Genomic DNA, 21,661 nt, shown 5'->3' on the forward strand with positions numbered 1-21,661 from the left:
CCCCGCACTCCAGTCTGGGCGACCGAGTGAGACTCCAACTCAAAAAAAAAAAAAAAAGTTGTCTGTGGGGTGATGCATGGGATTCTCTTTGAAGTTTTCAGCAGGCCCAGTCAATAATCTAGATTTTTTTCCAGAATAGTCTAAATTTCAAACACAGAAGCCTCTAGCCATTCTTAGTTTGTAGTCATTCCTATTTTGGAGAGACCCAGAAGAAGCATGCTACTTGGAACTTATCAATTCACTGAGGCCTGTTTGGATCACTGTGGAGTGGAGTGCAGGAGCAGTTGCTTAGCAACCAGTGTCTCAGCAGACCACCCAGGGCCCACTTCTCAATGTGGCTCTGTTGGGCCCTCCTTTTGTCATATATCCAGCAACTCTTGTGAAGTGGTAAAGACTTGGGGAAATGGCCTCAGAAAGAATTCTAACTGCTAGAAGAGAAGACAAAGGAAAAGAATTCCGGTAAGTTAGAGTTCTGGATCTTTGCCAGAAAAAGGACATTTTGGAATAGAGCAGAGTGTTGAATTCAATAGTGGCTAAGATGTAGAAGTGGACAGGTTCTCCATAAGCTCTTCAATGATTAGGGTCCTCTTGAAGTGATGAAGAGTGCTTTTTAAGCATGTGCATTAGTAATTTTACTATGTGTGTTTTTAAATAAGATTAGAAAAAGCTGTGGGATAGACCCCTTTTATATGTTGACAGTTATCTGTGTTCCAACTTATTTATTTCCTATAAATATACCTACACTAGCCGTTTTACATGTCCCAGGTTTGGTTTGGAAAACAGTCACAGTGAAGGTCACCCAACCAAGGGAATTTCTGGTGTAGCACTACCCATAACTCCACAGCCATGACCCCAGGAGTCCTGTTTTCAGGAAAGGTTCTGACCAGGAGACTTCCTCAGTGTCCCTGCTGGCTCCTCCCTACCCCCACAGCTTGGAAAAATCTGAGCAGCAGGTGGGACAGGAGCACTCAGACTGAGGCAGAGACGTTTTCCCCATCTTCCTTATTTGTGGTTATACCCGTTACTGATAGCAGCACTTCTGTTTTGTTTTACTTTGTTTCTTAGGATAAGGTTTAAGAGGGCCTTATTCACTGCAGATTCAATGTGGATTCTGTTTTCCTGCCACCCCCCAGTCCTCTATTCTAGCCCTTCAGGCTGCCACTCTCCCACTACCCGTGAGTCATTTGAAATGGAGTTTGGGGGGTGTATGAAAGCCTATGGTCTCCTGCTCCCTTCAGTTCACCACTCAGCACCTCAATGGATGTCCTGTCTTCAAGGGCCTCCACCTTGCCTGCTGCTCCCCAGAGAGTCTAATAGCGACAGGCATTGACTAGGGAGGCTGGGTTTCCCAATACACTTCATTCATTTATTAAACACTTATTAAGTACATACTGTGGGTCAGGTACCCTACTGGGCCCAGGATACACAGTTCACAAGACAAGGTCCTGCCAGCAGGGTCTCACAGTCTAAGTAGTTCTCACACATACACAAACATATTAGCGTAACACAATGTCACATATCAGTAACAGAAATCTGTGGAGTCACAAGAAATGGGCAACCATGCTAGTTTAGGAAATTAAGCAGGCAGATGAATGTGAGAGGGATGGGGAAAAGGGATTCCAGAAGGAGGAAGAGGTATGGGCATGATGTGCACGTGGGGAACTCTTGCATAGACCTGAAAATACATGATCTGCCATGGTCAGCGAGGACCGGACACAGAAGACAGCGTCTTTCCTCATGGAGCTTATAGTCCAGAGGGGAGGGCAGTCAGACAAGCTCACAACTCTCAAGGAGGCAGGAAGTAGTAAGTGCTAGTTTTAAAAGAACAGATAAAGAAAGGGTCAAGAGTTTTCACAAAAGGAAGAGGGGACTTTGGGCTGGAAGAATCCCAGGGAAGTTCATGCACTGGATTTTGAGGAACATGTATTATGGATGTGCAGAGATGGGAGAACATTCCAGAGGAAAGAGGTAGAGTGGGGTACACATGCAGTACATAAGACAGTGCCATTGCTGGGTGCTGTGCAAGCCATCCCATGAACCAGAGGTGGCCCAAAGAAGCTGGGATGAGAATAGTGTGTATGTGCGTGTGTGAATGTGTGTGTGTGTGTATGTGTGTGTGTATGTGTCAAGAGTCAGTATTGGGGGAGACCAGTGAGGGGATGGGAATGATATTTTGAAGTGCTGAGTGCCAGGCCCATGTGCACCCCTCAAACTGCAGGAAGTGACCTAGGGCTATGCCGGATTCAGAGGTTGCCATGTGTGAAGCTATGGGGTAATTTTGGCACAGCTTTACTGGTTTAATTGTTTTTAACGCTTTTGATGAAAAACATTTCTTTATTTTTCTTGAGTTGGAGTCTCACTCCGTTGCCCAGGCTAGAGTGCAGTGGCACGCTCATGGCCAACCCAGCGTCGACCTACTGGGCTCTGGTAATCCTTCCACCTCAGCATTCCAAGTAGCCGGAACGACAGGTGTGTGATACCACACTTGGCTAATTTTTTAAAATTTATTGTAGAGACGTGGTCTCATCAAGTTGCCCAGGCTGGTCTCGAGCCCGTGGGTTCAGGCAATCCCCTCACTTCAGCCTCCCAAAGTGCTGGGATTACAGGCTTGAGCCACCGTGCCTGGCCAACATTTCTTTATTAATACACATTTAAGGCTGGGCTCGGTGGCTCAGCCTGTAATCCCAGCACTTTGGGAGGCTGAGGCAAGTGGATTGCCTGAGCCCATGGGTTCGAGACCGGCCGGGCAACTTGGCAAGCCCTTGTTTCTACCATAAAATATAAAATTAGCCGGGTGTGGTAGCGCACGCCTGTAGTTTTGGCTACTTGGAAGGCTGAGTGGAAGGATCACCACAGCCCAGCAGGTCAATGCTGGGGTGGCCATGAGTGTGCCACTGCACTCCAGCCTTGGCAATAGAGCAAGACTCCAAAGCAAAAAACAAAACAAAAAACATTTTAAAAGGTTTGTTTTAAGATAAAAATACAACTGCAATGAAATTGCTACTGCCCCAGAAAGCCCTTCAGTGAGTATACACTCTCGTGGCCCTTAGGGCAAATAAGGAAAAGATCTGAGAAGCCTGGACACCCTTAGCCAATTTAATCCTCACGGCATCTCCATGAGGTAGATGTTATTATAAGTGAGAAAACTGAGATCCAGCAAGGGTGTAATGTGATTGAGGTTACACAGTTAATAAGCAGTTAAATCAGAACTCAGTCCATGATCTGTGTGCAAGTCCATGTGTTTTTGTGTGTGTGTGTGTTTGTTTTTTTGCACAATAGTCTGAATGGTTGATAAATGAGGTATGGTAGAAAATAAAGCTGAAAAGATAGGTTGGTGTTAAATTATGGAAGATCTTGAAGGCCAGGCTGAAATAAAGGCAGAATGTAAAAAAGCATGTATGGCCCACAAGGGAGGGACCTGGAGGAGTTGAGGGTAAGAAAACAAAGTTTGGTATGGCTACAAGAGATAGTTATTCTCATCCCAGCTTCTTTGGGGCCACCTCTTATCCCTAAAATGGAGTATGACCTGTGCCCAACAATGGCATTATTCCTATGGCAATAGAAGGAAATGTGTCTCTTCTTCTGTTTGTCTTCTGCTTAAAGTTGTTTTCAGCACAGAGAACTCAGAATCATTGACCAGTCCATTCTTAAATTGAATGCTAGAGAACACACGCCAACCATCTGTAACTTCTCCCAAGGTGCCCCTCCCATAGTTAGTATACCTTCTAGAGTTGACACAACAAGAGAGAACAATATTATTGGGTCTGAAAAGACATCAATAGAGGGTGGGGGCTTCTAGGGGCAGATGCGATTTTCTAGATCTATTATTTTCCATCTGGAGGTCAGTGAGACAAAACATTGTGTTGATATGAACATCAAGAGATTTATGTTATTTTCATAGTAGAAAAAAAAACCTCCAGAAAGGACTCCCAGATGGTAACTTGGTGCAAAAACAAAATAAAGAGTTATTTGTGGCTTGAGATAGTTGGAAACTGTTCTTTGCTTAGGAGATAGTTGCAACACTTTGCAACTGAATGTTATTATTGTCTTTCTTCTTTTCTTTTTCTTTCTTTAGTATCTGTTGAGACAGTTTATTAAGAAACCAGCCAACATCCTGGAGATCCTCAGGCCACCTCAAGTACTGCTTTTTATGTATGAAGCCCCTAATGGGTTGATGTTTCATCAACTGGTACTGGGACAGGGACCCAACCACCACCATGATGAGGGCACTGTTAAGGTCAGACAAGCACCTGCCGTGGGCATAACTGAAGGCTTCCAGACACCAGCCATCTCTAAGGAAGTGTCTGCTCACAAGACAAACAATCTTTCTGCTGCTGCAGATGGCATCCTGGATGTTGGCGATGTGGTTTTCTCCTGGAACAAAGTCTCTTTCTTCAAAGCACAGGTTCAGTTGGTTTTGGGTGCTATACTGAGTGTCCAGGTGTTTGAGCAAAGCATTCTGTACCCATTCAAAGTCTTTGCTACTGAAGCACAAATAAGCATCATATTTGTATGTATCAGGTGCTGTTCCCTGCGGATGGCCCTTGAACACCAGTCTCTGGACTGTCTTATAACAGACAAAACAAAAGCCTCGGAACTTCGTGACTACAAGGATGGCCACGAGGAACAGAGTCAGAATGACAGTGAATAAGATGAAAAGGGAAAATGTCAGGAACTTTAAGACTTCCTCTTCATCACAATCTTCCGTGGACACAGAGTAAAGGGAAACCCCAAAGAGCGAGTTAGGGTACATGCAGTAGATGTCTGCAGGAGACCCAAATATAGTGACATTGGTATGATTAAGCCAACTGATAAAAGTGCTAAGTTCACACTCACAAATGAACTTATTATGCGTTATATCCAAGGCACTAAGTGATAAAAATAAATTAGGGCTGGGAACTAGGAGCTGGTTTCTGGATACATCCAGGATTTCTAAATTAGCAGGTAAATCACCAAAGGAAAGAACGGTCAGCCTGTTGGAGTTGAGGCTCAGTCCCCTTAATGCGATCAGACTGCTAAATATTCCTGGTGGGAGGAAATTAAGGTAGTTATTATTCAAATACAGAACTTGGAGATGGGAAAGTCCCTTAAAAACATTCCAGCACAGTCCAGTTTCCCAGGCAAGCTGTAACATATTTTCTCCAAGGAAAAGTTGTTCCAAACTTGGATTCTCTGAAGTGCTCTGACTTTGGCTACAAAAGGATAAGCGATTTTGATTTAAAATGAGAATCTGGAGGCGAGGCACTTGGAGAAGAAAGTACAGAACATCCAAATGTTCTAACCTGTTTTCTGATAAGTGGATGAAGCTGGCTGTAAGGCTGATGTTTGGCAAAGTCACCAGTTTATTGCTGCTCAAGAAGATATCAGATATGCTTGGAATAAAATTAATGGTTTTAAGAGCGTTGTCCCGGAGATCCAAGGTACTTAAGTTTTCCAGGACTCTGAAAGTTTGGTCTTGAATTACCCCAATGTGATTATTTTTCAGATCAACATAGGCTACCTTAGGTAGTCCATAGAAATTTGAATTGTAAAGTTCCCCCAGAAGGTTATGTGACATATTGAGAACTTGGAGGTTGTCAAGTCCATTAAATGCTTCACGTGCAATCTTGTTTATCTTGTTGTGGGCAAGATTTAGAACCTTCAAGTCCTTGAGTGTCTCAAAGAGTCGACGGTTCAGGGAGAAGATAAACCCATATGAAAGATCCAGACGTATCACAGAGTTTCGGGCCAGGCCAGCAAATGTGTTCTGGTCAGGATCTTTGAGGTTATTGAAGCCAAATCCAGAACCCATGATGTGGTAGGAAAGAATCAGTGAGGAAGTCTGGCTTCCACTAATGGCATTGCTGAAGTTTCCTGTGATGTCCACTGTCCAGCCATTGCCAGAAACATCTAAGGTTTCCAGCACCATGTTTCTGAATGGGTTCATACATTTCCCCCAGTCCATGGAGACTTTGCTATATAGGCTATTAGCTGCGAGGCTTAAAAAGGAGAGTGTTTTCCCTTGGAGGAGCTTTAGGTTGTTCTCACAGACAATGGATATCTGGTTGAGGGAAAAATCTATGGACTTTAAGGAATTCAGTTCCCCAAATGAAGGATGAAGGTAAAGGCTGTGAATCTGATTTTTTGACAGATCCAAGCGAATTAAAGAGTTTAAATTTCTGAAATAACCATCTCGTAATACAGCATCAGAGAGACCACAGGCAAATAGTCTAAGTTCAAATAGATGGGACAATCCCTGAAAAGCATCCAGATGCAAGAAGTCGATCTGGCTTTTGCCCAGGTCTAAGATTTTAAGGTTGGGCAGATTTATGAAGGCCTCCTTGTCAATAGTCAAGGGGGTCCACTGGGTCCCCAGCTCTAGCAGCTGCAGCTGCTCCAGGTAGGGGAATGATGAGGAAGTGACTTTCCTGATGTAGTTGAAGCTTAGCAGGAATCTCTCGGTGGTGTTGAGGACCTGGGGGACCTGGGTGAGGTTGCAGGAACGATATAAGGCTATCTGACCATCAAAGGAGCAGGAAGAAATTCCAAACACAGGACTGACCATGAGCACCACTCCTAAGAGAAGGTCAAGGCGGCCTCCCATGATCCTATGGAAAAGAAGGAAGAATGAAAATGCAGGCACCTAAGCTCTAGGTATCACACCTGGGTCCTTAGATATTGGGGGTTCTTCTATGATGTGCCTGCTCACTTTGGCCCCTTTGTTCCTCTGACTCCATGAACTTGGCTGTTGGCTGATGTAGACAAAACTGTTCTTGCTCTCTGTCAAACACTTATGTTGAATTTTCTATATACCAGACACCATGCTAGGTACTTTAAAAGCACTTCACTTAATCCTTATAATAATGCTTTGTTCATTCATTCATTCATTTAGGATTTGCTGAGGGAAGTTGGAGAAAACAGCTAGAAGAGACACATTTTTGCTTCACTTCAGCTGACCACCTCATATCTACCCCATAGAGGACTCAGCAGATGAGTGAAAAATAAATCCACTGACTTTTCCCCCTAACTTGTCTAGGCTGTTAGTCCATCTCCATTTACCTGATCTTACTCCACACACAGTACATCTCATCATGCAGAAATTGGGCCCTTTATGTCATCTCCGCGAAGAGTCAGATTTGATTAGTTTAATTTAAAAATGTATGAAACAGCCAGGCTCGGTGGCTCAGCCTGTAATCCCACGCTTTGGGAGGCTGAAGTGAGTGGATTGCCTGAGCCCACGGGTTCGAGACCTGCCTGGGCAACTTGGCGAGATCTCATCTCTACAACAAATCAAAAAATTAGCTGGGTGTGGTAGTGCGCGCCTGTAGTTCCAGCTACTTGGAAGGCTGAGGCGGAAGGATCGCTGGAGCCCAGCAGGTCAAGGCTGTGGTGGCTGGGAGCGGCCACTGCACTCCAGTCTGGGCGACAGAGTGAGACTCCAACCTAAAAAAATAAAATAAAACAAATAAATTAATAAATTAATTTTTAAAAATGTATGAAACCCCTACTGTTTGCCTGGCAGTTGTTTGACTGTGAGTATACAACAATTTTTTAAAAATCACTCATAAGTGGACCCTGAACATTTACCATAATACTATAAGAAAGGGATTGGTAGTAGCCGGATACTGCCGGGGTAGGTAGGTGGGTGGGGGAACACAACATCAATAAGGTACCTGATCTCAAACCAGGCAAAGTGGGGACCAAAGGGAGGCCCAAACTTTACCTGTATGATGACTACTTGTATACCTAATCCTGAGTTGTACCTCACATCTTTAAAAACAACAAAAAAAGACCAGTCCACTTGCTTAGGTCGAGTAGGGGAGTTGACTGTCTGTTTGGGTTGAATGTTTGCTTCACAGGTACAGCAGCAAATGGTGCTCAAAGAATGTGTATACCTTATGTTCTAAATATTGCTCTGGGTGCCTGTGAGGAAAAAACACACAAGGACCCCACCCTCAGAGAGTTTGGTGTCTACCATCTGCATAGAACTTAGATCTTTGGTGCCTGTGACAATGCACTTCAATTTTCTCTGAATGTAACAAAAGGCTTCTGTTGGAAGGTAAGGAAAGAGTTATGTGGCTCCGAAGGCAGGGGAGTGGGGATAGGGGAGGGGGAAGAAAAGAAAGAAAGAAGAAGGCAGAGGTTTGTAAAGCGCATTAATCCCATGAGACACTGGCAACAGTTTAACATCAGGACAGATTAAGACTGGAGCAGTCAGGTCATGGCGCTGGAGTTGAGTAAGCTCTGATGAGGTTGTGTTTTGTGTTGGTGCTGATGTGTGAAACTGTGAGGCTGTGGCACACAAAGTACAGCGACTCAGAAGTAGGCAACCAGTCCTGAGTTGACTCAAAGTATCAAAATCAGGCATCTGATAATTTTCAGAAAAAGCTTGGTGAGAATGTTTATCCATCACTCTTAGTTTCTCTGCCGTCTCAGTAAATGCCTCCACCATTCCACCCCGAGGCTCAGGTGACAACAGCAGAGTCACCCTCACTCTCTCAAACATCACCCCCTCATCCAATCCATCAGCAAGTCCTGTTGGTTCTACCTCCCAAGGCTGTCCACTACTCCATTCCAAGCTGCAGCCATCTCTTTTCTGGGCGATCTCAGAGACTCCTCCCTGGCCTCTCTTATTTCCAGTCTTGCTCTCATTCTTCACACAGCAGCCAGAACATCCTTTTAAAAACGTGATTTGGTTGACATCACCCCTCTTTGCACAAAGCTCCTCTCTTCCTTCTTGCTGTACTTGAAATAAGACCTTGCAAGGACTCACATCATCTGGCTCTTGCCTGCCTCTCCAACGACAGCTTGAACCATTTTTTCTCCTCCACAATAACTTATTCAAAAATATTTATTAAGCACTTTATGTTGGGCATTGTTTTAGGAGCTGGAGATATAGACTTGAACAAAATAGACCAAGCCTGCCCTCAAGGAGCTTCCATCCCGGTGGAGGGATGATGTGACAGACAACAAAGGAGGAGTGGAGGTAAATGCAATGGAAGAATATGAAGCAGGAAGAAAGGGGCGGGATGCCGGGGCTGGAGCAGTGACTGCTGTTTACCAAGAGCGGTCAGGAAAGGTGTTCCTGATGTAATAATATTTGAGCAGGGAGAAGAAGGAAGTAAAGAAAGAATGTGGAAAGGCCTAATATTCACAGGGAGAGGGGCCGCTAGCACCAAGGTCCTAGGGTGGAAGCTCCAGCCCTATGGGGTTGCATCTGCCATTCCAAACCTTTTCCAACCTCAAGACTTTGGCACATGCCGCTTCCTCCATGTGAACCCTCTTCTCTCTGCACCTGACATGGCTGGATTTTACAGCAACATTTCCTCAAAGAGCCTTCTGGGTTCACTATGTGTAATAAATCCTCTGCCTGGCTACTCTCTCGAAAAGCACCTTATTTCCATCAAAGCAATGATCATAAGTCTTTAATTATCTTGTCTCACTATTTGTTTGCTTATTTATTGTCTATCCTCCCTACTACATTATATTCTGCACAAGTGCAACAAGCATTCAAAAAGATGCATGGTACTCACAAAAGAGAGAGAGAGAGAGAGAGAGAGAGAGAAGGAAAAAGAAAGAGAAAGAAAAGAAAAAAGAAAGTATATACAAAAGGAAACAGTATATTGAATGAGTGACGTCACCATCAATGGAAAGATAAAGGCATTGGATCATTTGAGGACTTCTGTCTCATCAAAACTTTCTACATGAAGCAGTGGTTCTTTATAGGGACAGTTACTTCCCTATTTTGTAAATTTGTGGGGATTTTTTTTGTTGTCACAGTGATGCGGGTAGCAGTCCCTCCAGTAATCAGGGATGCCAATACACATGCCAGTCCCGTACCACACAGACTCAGCCAGCATCCACGCAGCTGGAGGCTGTCCTGCCAGACATCCCAAAGAGTGAGGGGCCTGCTCAAAATTATCTCAGAACCTAACTTTGTATTACATGCCAACAAAGCATTTTTTGCTGTTTTTATATATACGGCATTTTCCAGGAGTGCAACCACCTTGTCAATCTAGGAAAGACTGTACTGTGTTTAGTTTGGAACTTTACAAAGTGTTATTCAGCATCTCAGGAAATCACTTCATGATGGCCGGTACCTCAGTGGAGAATCATGAACGATATAACATACTGTCCTGGCCATGCCACCCTCATGGTGACTGCATTTATGTGGGAGCAAATTTATTTGCCCTTCATTTCAAAATGCCAAATGTAATAAAAACATTTAAGAAGCATCAGTTGGATATTATCTTACTCCTCTTAAATCCAAACTTATTATTTATAAGTAGGTGTGACTGTCTCACTCACTTATTTCGTCTTCTAGTGTGGTTGTACCCAAGCATTCACATACTGAAACTCCTATTAACTCACTATAAATTACTTTCCCTTTCATTTCTTTTTTATATCCCAGTTTGGGCATTATCTTGATTTCTTTTAAAATTATGTGTGCAGGTGGATTATGTTATCACCATGAATACCATTTCAAAATAGTAAGGGGGTCATTTCAAATATTTGTTATAAAAAAAAAGGAGCCTGGTCTGACAGCACTGCAGTCCAGAGGCAAAACTTCCAGTTCTTTCTCTCCACATTCATTATAGGCTCTCTGATAATAAAACCAGGAATTCTTTGAATCCTATTTATTCTCTCCATATATATAGTTTGGGATTGTTTGTTTTGTGGGTGATCAGATTCAGTAATACAAACAAAGGAGCCACTTTCTTCCTCAGTGACTGTCGTGTGGCTTCAAATGGCCCTCAGAGCTAATGACCTCATATTTATGACAAACACAGGTGGGAGGTCACATTTTAGAAATGGGATAAAAGTTCAAAGTGACCTCCACAGATAACATGGAAGAATTATTGAAAGAAAATAGGAATCAATCAGGGCAGATGAGGATGCTACAGTTCAGAAGAAACCCCTGAAGGCAAACACTGTCTCTCCTACCGTGAAGATTTGGGAACGGTCCTCTCAGGCACCATGGGAGGTGCCCTCCTCTGTCCCTGCCCTCTTCAACTATATATTTATCATTTGCATCCTGCATATTCCCCCACAGTGTCCAATAACATCAAATATACATCAGGATGATAAAGCAAACCTAAAAAGGGCAGACCAGCATCTATAGAAAGAGGAATGGATGTCACAATGGAGGAGATGAGAGCCAGTTACTACAGCGGGCCCTAAATCCAGCTCTGAGTTTCCTGCCGTGAAATCGTAGGGCTGTGACTTCAGAAGCTGGTGTAGTCCTGGGAGGCCCAGATAAAGGAATAGGGGCAGAAAGCATGAGCCCTTATCAGTGGTACTCAGGGTGGAGATTCTGAAGATGTGCTTCAGAGAATACAAGAATGGGGAGAAATCGGGCCTAGTGACCCAAGGAGAAAATGAAATGGTCACAGAAAGACCATATGCATATTGAGTTTCACATAACTTTTCCACACATTTTATAGTGTGAAGTGGATTTTAGAATCACCTAAAAGGGATGCAAGCATGTCGACCTCATTTCTCACACCTGAGGATGCTACAGTGGACTACTATGCTCAGTCACACTGACCAGATACAGACAACATATTATAGTCATTCCTAAATTCTCTGAGGTCTTGAACCAACCTTTGAGAATCTGATGAGGGCTTTGATTCCTCGCCCTCCAAAAATGCACATTTGCCTCACAAACTGCATTTGCACCCAGTTTCTGGGTGATTGACGTTCTGAAGCCTGTTCACTTTAACATCACATTGAGAAGCCTTTGTTTATATTAAACAACCTTCACGTTTTATGTTCTAGAACAGGGTTTGGAAAGTGTTTTCTCTAAAGGGCTAGATGGTAAATATTTTAGACTTTGCAGTCCAAATACAGACCACAGTTTGCTGACCTCCGTTCTAGGAGAAAAGTAAACAGAAACCTGACTTCCGAAATGAGGGTTTTAAGAGACTCTAAGATACAAACATGTTCCAATATTGAATTATCAGTACTTGCAGGAACGAACTAACTTGGCCCCCAGGTTGCTGACAATTTGGTAGCGGCTATTTAATCCAAACATTAGAATGAATTCTCATCTTGAGCAACGAGACAGAGAAAACCCTGCAGAGACATGGGAGTGAGAACACCAGCTCAGAACAACAGCTACATTTTTTTCAGTTTCAATTCTTTGTTTTTATAGACAACTTAATGCTGGTCCCCAAATGCATACACAGAACCAGGTGGCTTGACCTTGAATTTGTGGTAAAGATGAGTGAAAGACAGCTCCAAACAAAATATGTTCCAAGATACTGAATTTTCAAGTTTATAACAGGGAAGATAACATGAAAGTACGTTAAGTAAGGTGGATAAGGCCAGCGGAACAAACAGAATTGAAAGAACATTATTTGGGCTTATGTTGTATTACAAAGATACCGTAAGGACCTACTTCCTTATGAAGTGCGGAGAGGCATGAAATAGCTACATTAAAAACAAAAAAAATCTCTGGAACAGATTTCTGTGGGACCAAGGGGGCAGGACAGGTAAGCAGAGGAGCCATGTGAGCGGAAGTGTAGGGAGAGACAGCTCAGGCAGACAACACTGGGAGAAAGGACCACCCAGCAGGGCGTCCAGCGCTAACACGGGCAGAAGGAAATATTGTATGAGCACCAGGATAGAGTAAGTCTAATCTAAAGAGGAGAACAAGGCAGTGAAGCTGTCCTAGACTCAATAAAATCTCAGAAAGTTAAGAGTCCAAGGATGGGGTCCACGTCATGAGAGAGCAGGTGAGGTTCCGCCAGCATCCAGCATGGACCTAAGGGAATCCAAGGGAGGAGACCAAGTGACCTGAAACCCAAAACCCTAAGTGACTTGAGTACAGAAGAGAGCAAAATGGGTGACAGTATGGAGAAGAGCCCAGAAGAAGCCTGAGTGCTGTGGGTTGCTTGCTTCTCCGAGGGTTCACAGCAGGCTGCAAATGTGAGGAAGCAGCTTCCAACCCCTACAGGGGGTGCGCCATCTAGTGGTTGTAGAGAGAGAGAGAGAGAGAGAGAGAGAGAGAGAGAGAGAGAGAGAGAGAGAGAGAGAGAGAGAGAGAGAGAAAAGCGAGAGACAGGGATTAAAATTAAAATCCTCCAAGGGGCAGTGGGATCCTTAATAAGTATTAAAAGGATGATAAAAAGTGACATGTAAAATTACTTCTATGGCAGCCTATACATTCCTTTTTACAGGTCACCGAATTAGGCAAAATCACACAAAATCACAAGGCTTATGAGGAAAATGGGGCTAGATTACTACACCCCAAAATTTCATCACTGCACATAAAGGATAGGAACCTAATAAAAAGGGTAGCACAGGTTTAGCCAAGTTAAGCGTTTAAGAAAAACATGAGTTCTGCGATAAATATGGCACTTTACTCTGAAAAAGACTGCAATTTGCTTGTAAAGGTGGGAGTCAGAAGGGCTGCAGCTTGTGAGTTATTGAAATGGTCAAAGGAGGAGGATTATTTGATATCAGAAGGGAAACTAACACCAGATGTGGATGCGCCAAGAACTCATGGAGTATGGAGGTAGTTAACTAATATTGGAGGTGTAATTTGTGTATTCTTATGTGGCTTGGCTCAGCTGAATGTGGTTTTCTGCCTTTACATGTAAGAAACTAGACATAAGAAAAATAAAAAATTCATATTCCTTAATATGTTATTATTGTTCCCTAACATATCACTTATCTTCCCTAATATTACATCAATATTGCACCTTAATACATCAGTTGCGTTGGAACAAACTCACTTTTCAAAACAAATGTCACAGCAGAACTGACTCTAATTCAAGGCTAACAGTTCAAATTAAGAACAGAAAAGATGCAGTTTCTATACATGAGTCTGCCCTCTGTACCTGTGTGGTAGAGTTTGGAGAACTTGTGGGATTGGGTTGAGAGTCAGTCATGGGGACCAGGGCAGACAGAAAATCAGGACTTAAAGGCCTCAGGGACTTGAGCAGATCATGTCACCTCTTGCAGCCTCGGAGTTCACATGCTTCATTGAGAGACTGAACACATGACATTCACCTGGGAAGCCTTGAGATTGAAGAAACCCAGGTTTTCCACGGATCCATCAAATGAGCCTCTTTTAGGGGTGGGGCTCTTTCAGGAATCCAGATTCGTAGTAACAGTGTGAATTTTATTTAATTTTAATTTTTTTTTTTTAATTTTTTTTTTGAGTTGGAGTCTCACTCTGTCACCCAGACTGGAGTGCAGTGGCCACTCCCAGTCACCGCAGCCTCGACCTGCTGGGCTCCCGCAATCCTTCCGCCTCAGCCTTCCAAGTAGCAGGAATTACAGGCATGCGCTACCACGCCCGGCTGATTTTTTGATTTATTGTAGAGATGAGGTCTCGCTGCCCAGGTGGGTCTCGAACCCGCGGGCTCAGGCAATCCACTCACCTCAGCCTCCCAAAGGCACGGGATTACAGGCTGAGCCACAGAGCCCGGCTCAGTGTGAATTTTATACACATTAAAATTCCAGAATCACTAGGGTAAACCAATGGTTCTTGAACTTGACCACACATTGGAATCACCAGGGGACTTTAACAAATATAGGTGTCTGGGTCCCATCTGAGAAAGGCTGGTTCAGTTGGTCTGGGGTCTGGCTTGGGCATCTGAGTTGCTAAATATCTCCAGTGATTCAATGGCAGACAGTCTGATCATCTAGTTTTCTGGTTGCAACTTTGACTACACTTTAGAAATATATGGGGTGCTTAAAAGCACAATTGACTCAAAAAACAAATACAGAAGTGCCACAGGATCCAGTAACTCCACCTCTTAGTACAATTGACTCAAAAAACAAACACAGAAGTGCCACAGGATCCAGTAACTCCACCTCTTAGTATACACCCGGAAGAACTGAAAGCAGAAACTCAAACAGATATTTGTACACCAATATTCATAGCAGTATTACCCACAAAAGGCAAAGGAGGTGAAAACAACTCAAATGTTCATCACTGAATGGACAAGTAAACAAAAATTGGTGTATATATAGTGAAACATTATTCAGTCTTAAAAAGGAATGAAATTTTGACACATGCTATTCATACGATATGGATGAACTTTGGAAACACTATGCTAAGTGAAAGAAGTCAGTCACAAAAGAACAAATGTTGTATGATTTCATTTATATGAGCTATCTAGATGAGGCAAATTCACAGAGACAGAGTAGAGGTTACCAGGGACTGGGAGGAAAGGTGGATGGGGAGTTAGTGTTTAATGGACACAGTGTTTCAGCTTGGGAAGATGAAAAAGTTCTGAAGATGGATGGTGGCGAATGTACTTGATGCTGCTGAATTGTACACTTAAACATAATTAAAATAATTTTTTTAAATAAAACGGAAATGCATGTTATGTATATTTTACCACAATTTAAAAAATTAAATTAAACAAAAAAACCTACTATTGATACCAAATCCTGACTTCCTGGTATGCTGGTTCCACAGGTCTGGTGGGTCAGGACAGTGCATTTGTTAGACATAGCCCAGCTACTTTGATGTAAGTGGTCTCAGGTCATGATTTGGGAAGTGCTAGTCTACTTTTCTACATTTTATTTATTTAATTCTGAGGCAGGGTCTTACTCTGCCACCCAGACTAGATGATAGAGGACAGTGGCGCCATCATGGCTCACTGTAGCCTTGACTTCGTGGACTTAGGCGGTCCTTCCTCCTCAGCACACCATGTCCAGCTAATTTATTTTTGTTGAGATGAGGCCTTTCTATGTTGCCTAGGCTGGTCTTGAACTCCTGGGGTCAAGAAATCTTCTTGCTTCAGCCTCCTAAAATATTAGAATTACAGGTGTGAGCCACTGCACCCGGCTGGGAAGGGTTGGTCTAAGGGCTCCCCTCCAACTCCAAACCCCTGTGACTCGCTTGGAGGAAGGATTGGTAAGAAAACTTGAGGGTTGTTGAATATTGGGTTTTTATTATGAAGGCTGAGTTAACTTGTATCTAGGGCTTTGAGGGGGAAAAACAGAAACAGCACAATCAATGCTGGCCTCAATACGCCTGCCAAGCACTGTTAATTAAGATAATGAGACCAGAGGGAGAAGGGTCAGTATCCCTTTCACTCGAATTGAATTCATTTAGCTTTAATCCCAGCCATTAGCCGGCCAGGTTTCCTTTCTTGACTTAATTGCCTGGACAGCAGAGCTGCTCACCTAAGCTTGAGGGAATTATGGGCCATGCTGTCTCTGCAGCAAACACACAAGTCTGTGTTTTGGGGGTATTTCTGTTCCCTGGGTAAAACGGTTAGTGTGAGAATTCCTCTGGTTAATGGGGGCTGCTCCCTATGCTAGGTTAATGCTTGATCTCTAACAAATAATAACAGTGATGGGTTCCTTGGCAGGTCCAGGATTCTGAGCTGGGATGGGACCTGGCTCTGGTCAGGTGGCAAGCTGTAAAGAGAAGGCTGTTCCTGACAGGTGCCCGGCCCAGACCTGGGGGCCACCAGAATACCAAGCATGGAGGACTTGCTATCTGGGAGATCACTTAATTCATTTCCAAACAGGTGCCTGGGAAAGTTTCTCCAAAGTTCACATGGCAATAAAAATCCTGGACTAATTCCAAATGCAGGTATGGAATGCAGGTTTAAGCCTCAAATAATGGCTCGAGGGCAGTGGACAAGGTGAACTCTCACAGGATAAATAGTCTCTGGATGCATAATTGCAGCATCCCTCCAGAACAATGCCCGACAAATGGACCTTGCGAGGACCAAAACATTGCTAGTTTCCACAGTCCCTCCAGCCCAGAATTCTGCCTCTGACAACAGTTCCAGATGGGGACCACATGGCCATTAACCTGAGTTTACTTCCCAGATACAATGCTAGATTCCTTCATAAACCGCCACAAACTGCCGTGGCTCTGTGGAGTGATTTCTTTTTCATTCAGCACTGCCTCTTCTCTGGCTGTACTTGGAATTTTTGTCCTAGCGTAACTCTTCCTAGGCGGAGGTTCCCACTGTGTGCCAACTGAGCACTGGGTGTGAGGAGTCCCTGCTGCCAGGGACTGACGGGCCCTACAGACTCTGGAGCAGTGCTGCCCACGGTGTGGCCTGGGAACCAGCAGCGGCAGCAGGACCTGGCTCTATTGAGCCATGCAGACTCTTGGGTATCACCCAGCCCTGAATCAGGAGCTCTGGGGTTCGGGCCCGGCAGTGTGTTGTGTCCAGCCCCCTGGTACACACTCACATCTGAGAACCACTAGGCTAGAGTCTGGAGGGAGGACAGAAATACACGAATTGCTGTAGTACCAGACAGTGGCCTCCCCCACCGACATGCTCACCCCACACAGCTGGGAGCCCCCTCTCTTCCCTCATCCTGCCAACCTTTGGTAGGGTAATACTACTGGGTACCGTTATCGCTGGCACCATTTTACAGATGAGGAGACAGGTCCAGAGAAGTTAAGTAACTTACTGAAGACCACTAGCTCTGTCTCCTTATGTTGGCCGCTAAGACCAGCATCTCTGGGTGTGGTTGCACAAATTGTTCACAGGCATACCTTGCTTCAGCCCACCTCTCAGTAATCATCTGCTGAAGCCTTCTCACTTCTCCTTAGTTTTAAAGGGTTTTGGCCCTGGATTTCAGGGGAAGGTTACCCTCTCAGCCACTTGTCCTCTTCAACATTCAAATGGAGGTCCACTTTACCCCCACAGTCAGTTATTCCTGGGCCAACTCCTTCTTTGGAATGCTAAATTCTTCTCTCTTACTCTCACTGCCTTCCCTTCCAGCTGCCTCAGGCCTTTACTTCCTCACACCACTGTCAGCCTCATGTGTCCTCCAGGCTTCTCTGCCTTTGGGTGTTTCAGCCTCCTCACACCTCCCACTGCTCTAGACCCCTGGGTCTTCTCTTCAAACCTTTTTTTGGACACCTCCAACTGCCACGCCTCTTCACTCTTTTAACCCACCTCCTGCCTCCTACACGTCTATACCCCAGGACCGGGCTCTGTCTGCAGAAACCACATGCCCTGTGCGTGTGTGCCCTCCCGAACGTGCAGCGTGCAATTGTGCCGTGCGTTCAACCCTCCCGCTCCACGTCTCCAAGTCTTTCTCTCACCCCCTGGGGAGTGACCCTACACCTCCGCCTCCAACCCACCCTGCCTGGGCCTTTTGGGCGGGGTATCCTGCTGCTTCGTATTTCTCGGAAAAAGGAGGCCGGGCTTCCGACCCGGGGCGCGCTGCTGCCCTCTGCCGGCCACGCGAGCCGTTGGTTCACTGCGTCGGGACAGCGATGCCCACGCGGTAGGCGAGGGCCGCCCCCTCGCGCAAATCGGACTGCAAAAGGCTCTCCCCGTGTCAGTAACAGGCAGGCCGTCCAGGCAGGCACAGTGGAGAGCCCGCCCTTCTCAGATCCATCCTACGCCTGAGCTGCAGCCGTCATGAGCATCGGGGATTAACACAGCGGGGCGAAGTCTGACACCTGCCTACTGTTCTCTAAAGAGGATGCAGGGAATCAGCACATTAGCTGTCTGTGCACTGGAGAAGGGCTGATTTATTACTGACGCTTGGTGGCCTCATTAGGGTCTGCTTGCATCTCTGAGTGTTTATGATTCCATAAGACAAAGCACGTCTATTAAGGCTAGCCTAAATTTGCCTTTTATGTGCTGTCTTCCATTAGCATTGGGTGGGGGGTGGGGACATCATAAGAAACTGTCAAATGCCTTGTCGAATTCCTAGAGTTGCTAGAAACTGATAACCCTGTCAGGATGGAAATGAATTGAGTCGGCTATGATTTGCTGTTTGGGACACAGGCTGACACACAGGGGTCCCCTGCCTTTCCTCAGAGCTGCAGAAATCTGTCCACCGCTGCCATCAAAGCTCACTGGTTTGTAGTTTCAAAGTCCACCTGTGTACCTGTTTTGCAAATCAGAATTTCACTCTGGAGGCTGGGTATTGTTTTGCTGTCTTTGGTTCGCCACAGGGCCAGCACCTAGAATATGTTGGCAAATATCCACTGAATAAGTGAATTTGCTCACACCCTGCCTGGAGCCTCCCTCCCTCTTCATAGCCCTGCAGAAATGGCTGTCAGGTGTGAAGGGTTTGTCTGTGAGTTCTCTGGGTCTCTTGGGAGGGAGGAGGGCCGGGGTCCATTCAGAACAGCTCCATGCCACTTTCTCTCTTCTCGCCTATCAGGGAGTGGCAATCTGCTAGTATTATACCACCTGCTTCAGAGTGAGCTTGGGCCTTCCACCTTCCTTATCTAAACATACCTTGAAATATCTTTTTCATATCTGTAGCATTTCCCCCAAATTCAGAGCATTTAGGGCTGCAGCCTTTCCAAGTCCCTTCTAGCTGGTCAGGCACTGCCTCCTATTCATCTTTGACCATAGATCCTTATTTCTGTCTTCGATGTATATAGCCTTAAAATCTAACTGGGTGGTGAGGTCATACTGGTTTCCTTAATTCCCTGCTGGAAGAAGCCTTAATGAGAGCATCAATGCAGTGGGTGGCCAACTCTGTGAATTTCACCTCAGGATGCCTCTGGTATCTATTACCCTCCTTCCAATTCTGCTGCCGCTGCTCAGCTTCAAGACCCCACTGCCTCCTCCCTGGATATTGAAGTGACCACCTCACTGGTCTCCCAGAGTCAGCTTGATCCTAATACACGCACCCCTCGCTCTGCTCCCCAAGGGGGGCTTCCTAGGGCACAGCTCTGACCAGAAGTCTTCACGACCTCCTTATGCCAATAAAATTCAAATTCTTCAGGATGACTTCAGGGTTGTCCACTACAGAGGGTAAACCAATTCTAGAATGACTGACCAGAGAGGCCCTTAGTGCTTGGGCCATCTCACTGTACAGAAGGGGAAACTCAAGCCACCCTGCCTTCCGGACTGTATCTACACTGGCTTCCCATTATACCCTGTAGTCCAGACAGAACTTGCCATTCTCAGAATGGAGCCTCCATCCAATTTTTTCTGCTTAGGCTGGTCCCTGGGCTTTGAATGTTTGAGTGTGTTTCCTCTGGGCATCCCATTCCTACTCACCCTTCAAAGCCTTCCCGAGAGGCTAGCTCTTCCTTGAAAGTCCTCATATCCCTACAGGCACACTTTATCTCCCTCCCTTGATATTCTGGGTACATCTCCACCATGTCATTTTTATTACATGATGCCTTCCCTACTAGACCGTAAATCTCCAGGGCAGGACACAGTTTTATTCAAGCAGGATCTCCTGCAGTACTTAGCACAATTTGAACACCCTGGCAACATTTATCCTCATTAATATTTTGAAGATATATTTTCATCAGGGGCACTTACCTCCTCATCCTAACACAAAGGACTTCTAATACAATCTTCTTATTCTAGGAGCAGAGGTCCCCTGGTTGTTTAAACACTTCCGTTCCTGAGACTACAGGAATCACATCATAGTGATGGTAGTCAGTATTTTATTTTTTGGTAAATCAGGCTTTTGTTTTCCTAAGGGAGAATAGGAATGTGATTAAAATGGAGAAATGGAAAACATTACATAGGTGCATTTCTATGCCATACAGCTCCTTTCTTTGTGAAAGAATTGAAAGCCTTATGTGTGTCTCTAACAAATGGAATTTTAATTGGAAAAGATCAAGACCTTTTTGTAAGTCAAGGCCTATAGAACATCACGGCTGAAGGGATCCTGAGAAATCTCTGGCCCAGGCTCTTGTTCAGAAGGTGGATGTCTAAGCCATTTAGTCATATGGACATCTTTCTCCTTTGAACTACAGGGAGGGGGTGGGGGGATTACTTATAAAAACAATCACTGTGGTGGTTAGAAAGTTTTCCCCTGGGACCTAGAAGTCCATTTCATGAATTTCTGTGGACATTTGGTTTTCAACAACTTGAGCACAAGGATGAGGACAATTCCAGCGAGCAGAGAACTTCCTGTCCAAAGGGCCTTATGGATTTCTGGGGGAAAATAGAGCTAAGGTCACCATTAGAGTATGACAATTCTAAGCAGTATAACTAGGTGAATTATGGCTGTGTCAGGAGACAGAGTATAATGGCTGGATCTCAGATTTAAGATGAAAGGTGTCCTGAAAGTGGAAGAGCTGACTTGTAGTGCTTTTCATTATTTTCTAGATAATTAAACTGGTGCTTGGAGTTAAGCACTTGCCTAAGGTCTCACATTTATTAAACCGTGGAGCTAGGATTTGGAGCCAGCGGCAAACTAAGTTGTCACTGTGATCTTTAAACAAAATAAAAATTGAATGCACTGCAAAACATACAGCCTCCAAAGAAGCTTTGCATGGGAACCGCTGGAAGACCCTGTCGAAAGGGAGATTGTGACTCATCAGGTCTGGAGTGGGACCGGAGAGTTGGAATTTCTAACAAGCTCCCAGGTGACGCTTACCCTGCCGGTCACTTTGAGTGGTGAGGACTTAAGCCACCTGTTATTGGCCTCACGGCTCACTAGGCTCTCTACCTCCTGCCCACCCACCTGAGCGGCCTCAGTCTCCCAGAATGAGGCATGACCAAAATGCTGCAGGATCAGTGCTGAGAAAGTCTATCTTAAGGCATTCGCCTCCCGAATTCTTCTCATCCCTGAAGGGCGAAGCATCAGATGGTACCTCGAGAGGTTCACTTGGGGCTTTGATGGGAGTGCTGCTGAACGGGTCACTCTCAGACGCTAAGGAAACTTGAGCGCTCGCGTGGGATGTCGCGGTTCCAGAAGAGGCGCTTCTCCTGAAGGCCAGCAGGGGGCGCACAAAAGGCGGAGACCCAGG

The 21,661-nt window shown here is 45.0% G+C and overlaps 1 protein-coding gene across 1 annotated transcript; it reads right to left on the bottom strand.

Annotated features, from left to right (window-relative positions):
* Positions 1-3,863: 3,863 nt before the first annotated feature.
* Positions 3,864-6,583, bottom strand: TLR5 (toll like receptor 5). Its single transcript, XM_008074285.1, has one exon. It carries the CDS (start codon positions 6,581-6,583, stop codon positions 4,004-4,006), a length of 2,580 nt encoding a protein of 859 aa, XP_008072476.1. The 3' UTR covers positions 3,864-4,003.
* Positions 6,584-21,661: the final 15,078 nt, after the last annotated feature.

This window comes from Carlito syrichta, unplaced genomic scaffold (assembly GCF_000164805.1).
Source record: "Carlito syrichta isolate Samal-C Ts95f unplaced genomic scaffold, Tarsius_syrichta-2.0.1 Scaffold116229, whole genome shotgun sequence".
Taxonomy (NCBI): domain Eukaryota; kingdom Metazoa; phylum Chordata; class Mammalia; order Primates; family Tarsiidae; genus Carlito; species Carlito syrichta.

Bases quoted from the DNA above. Each gene is read 5' to 3' on its own strand.
- TLR5 (XM_008074285.1), bottom strand. From the start codon at position 6,583: ATGGGAGGCCGCCTTGACCTTCTCTTAGGAGTGGTGCTCATGGTCAGT.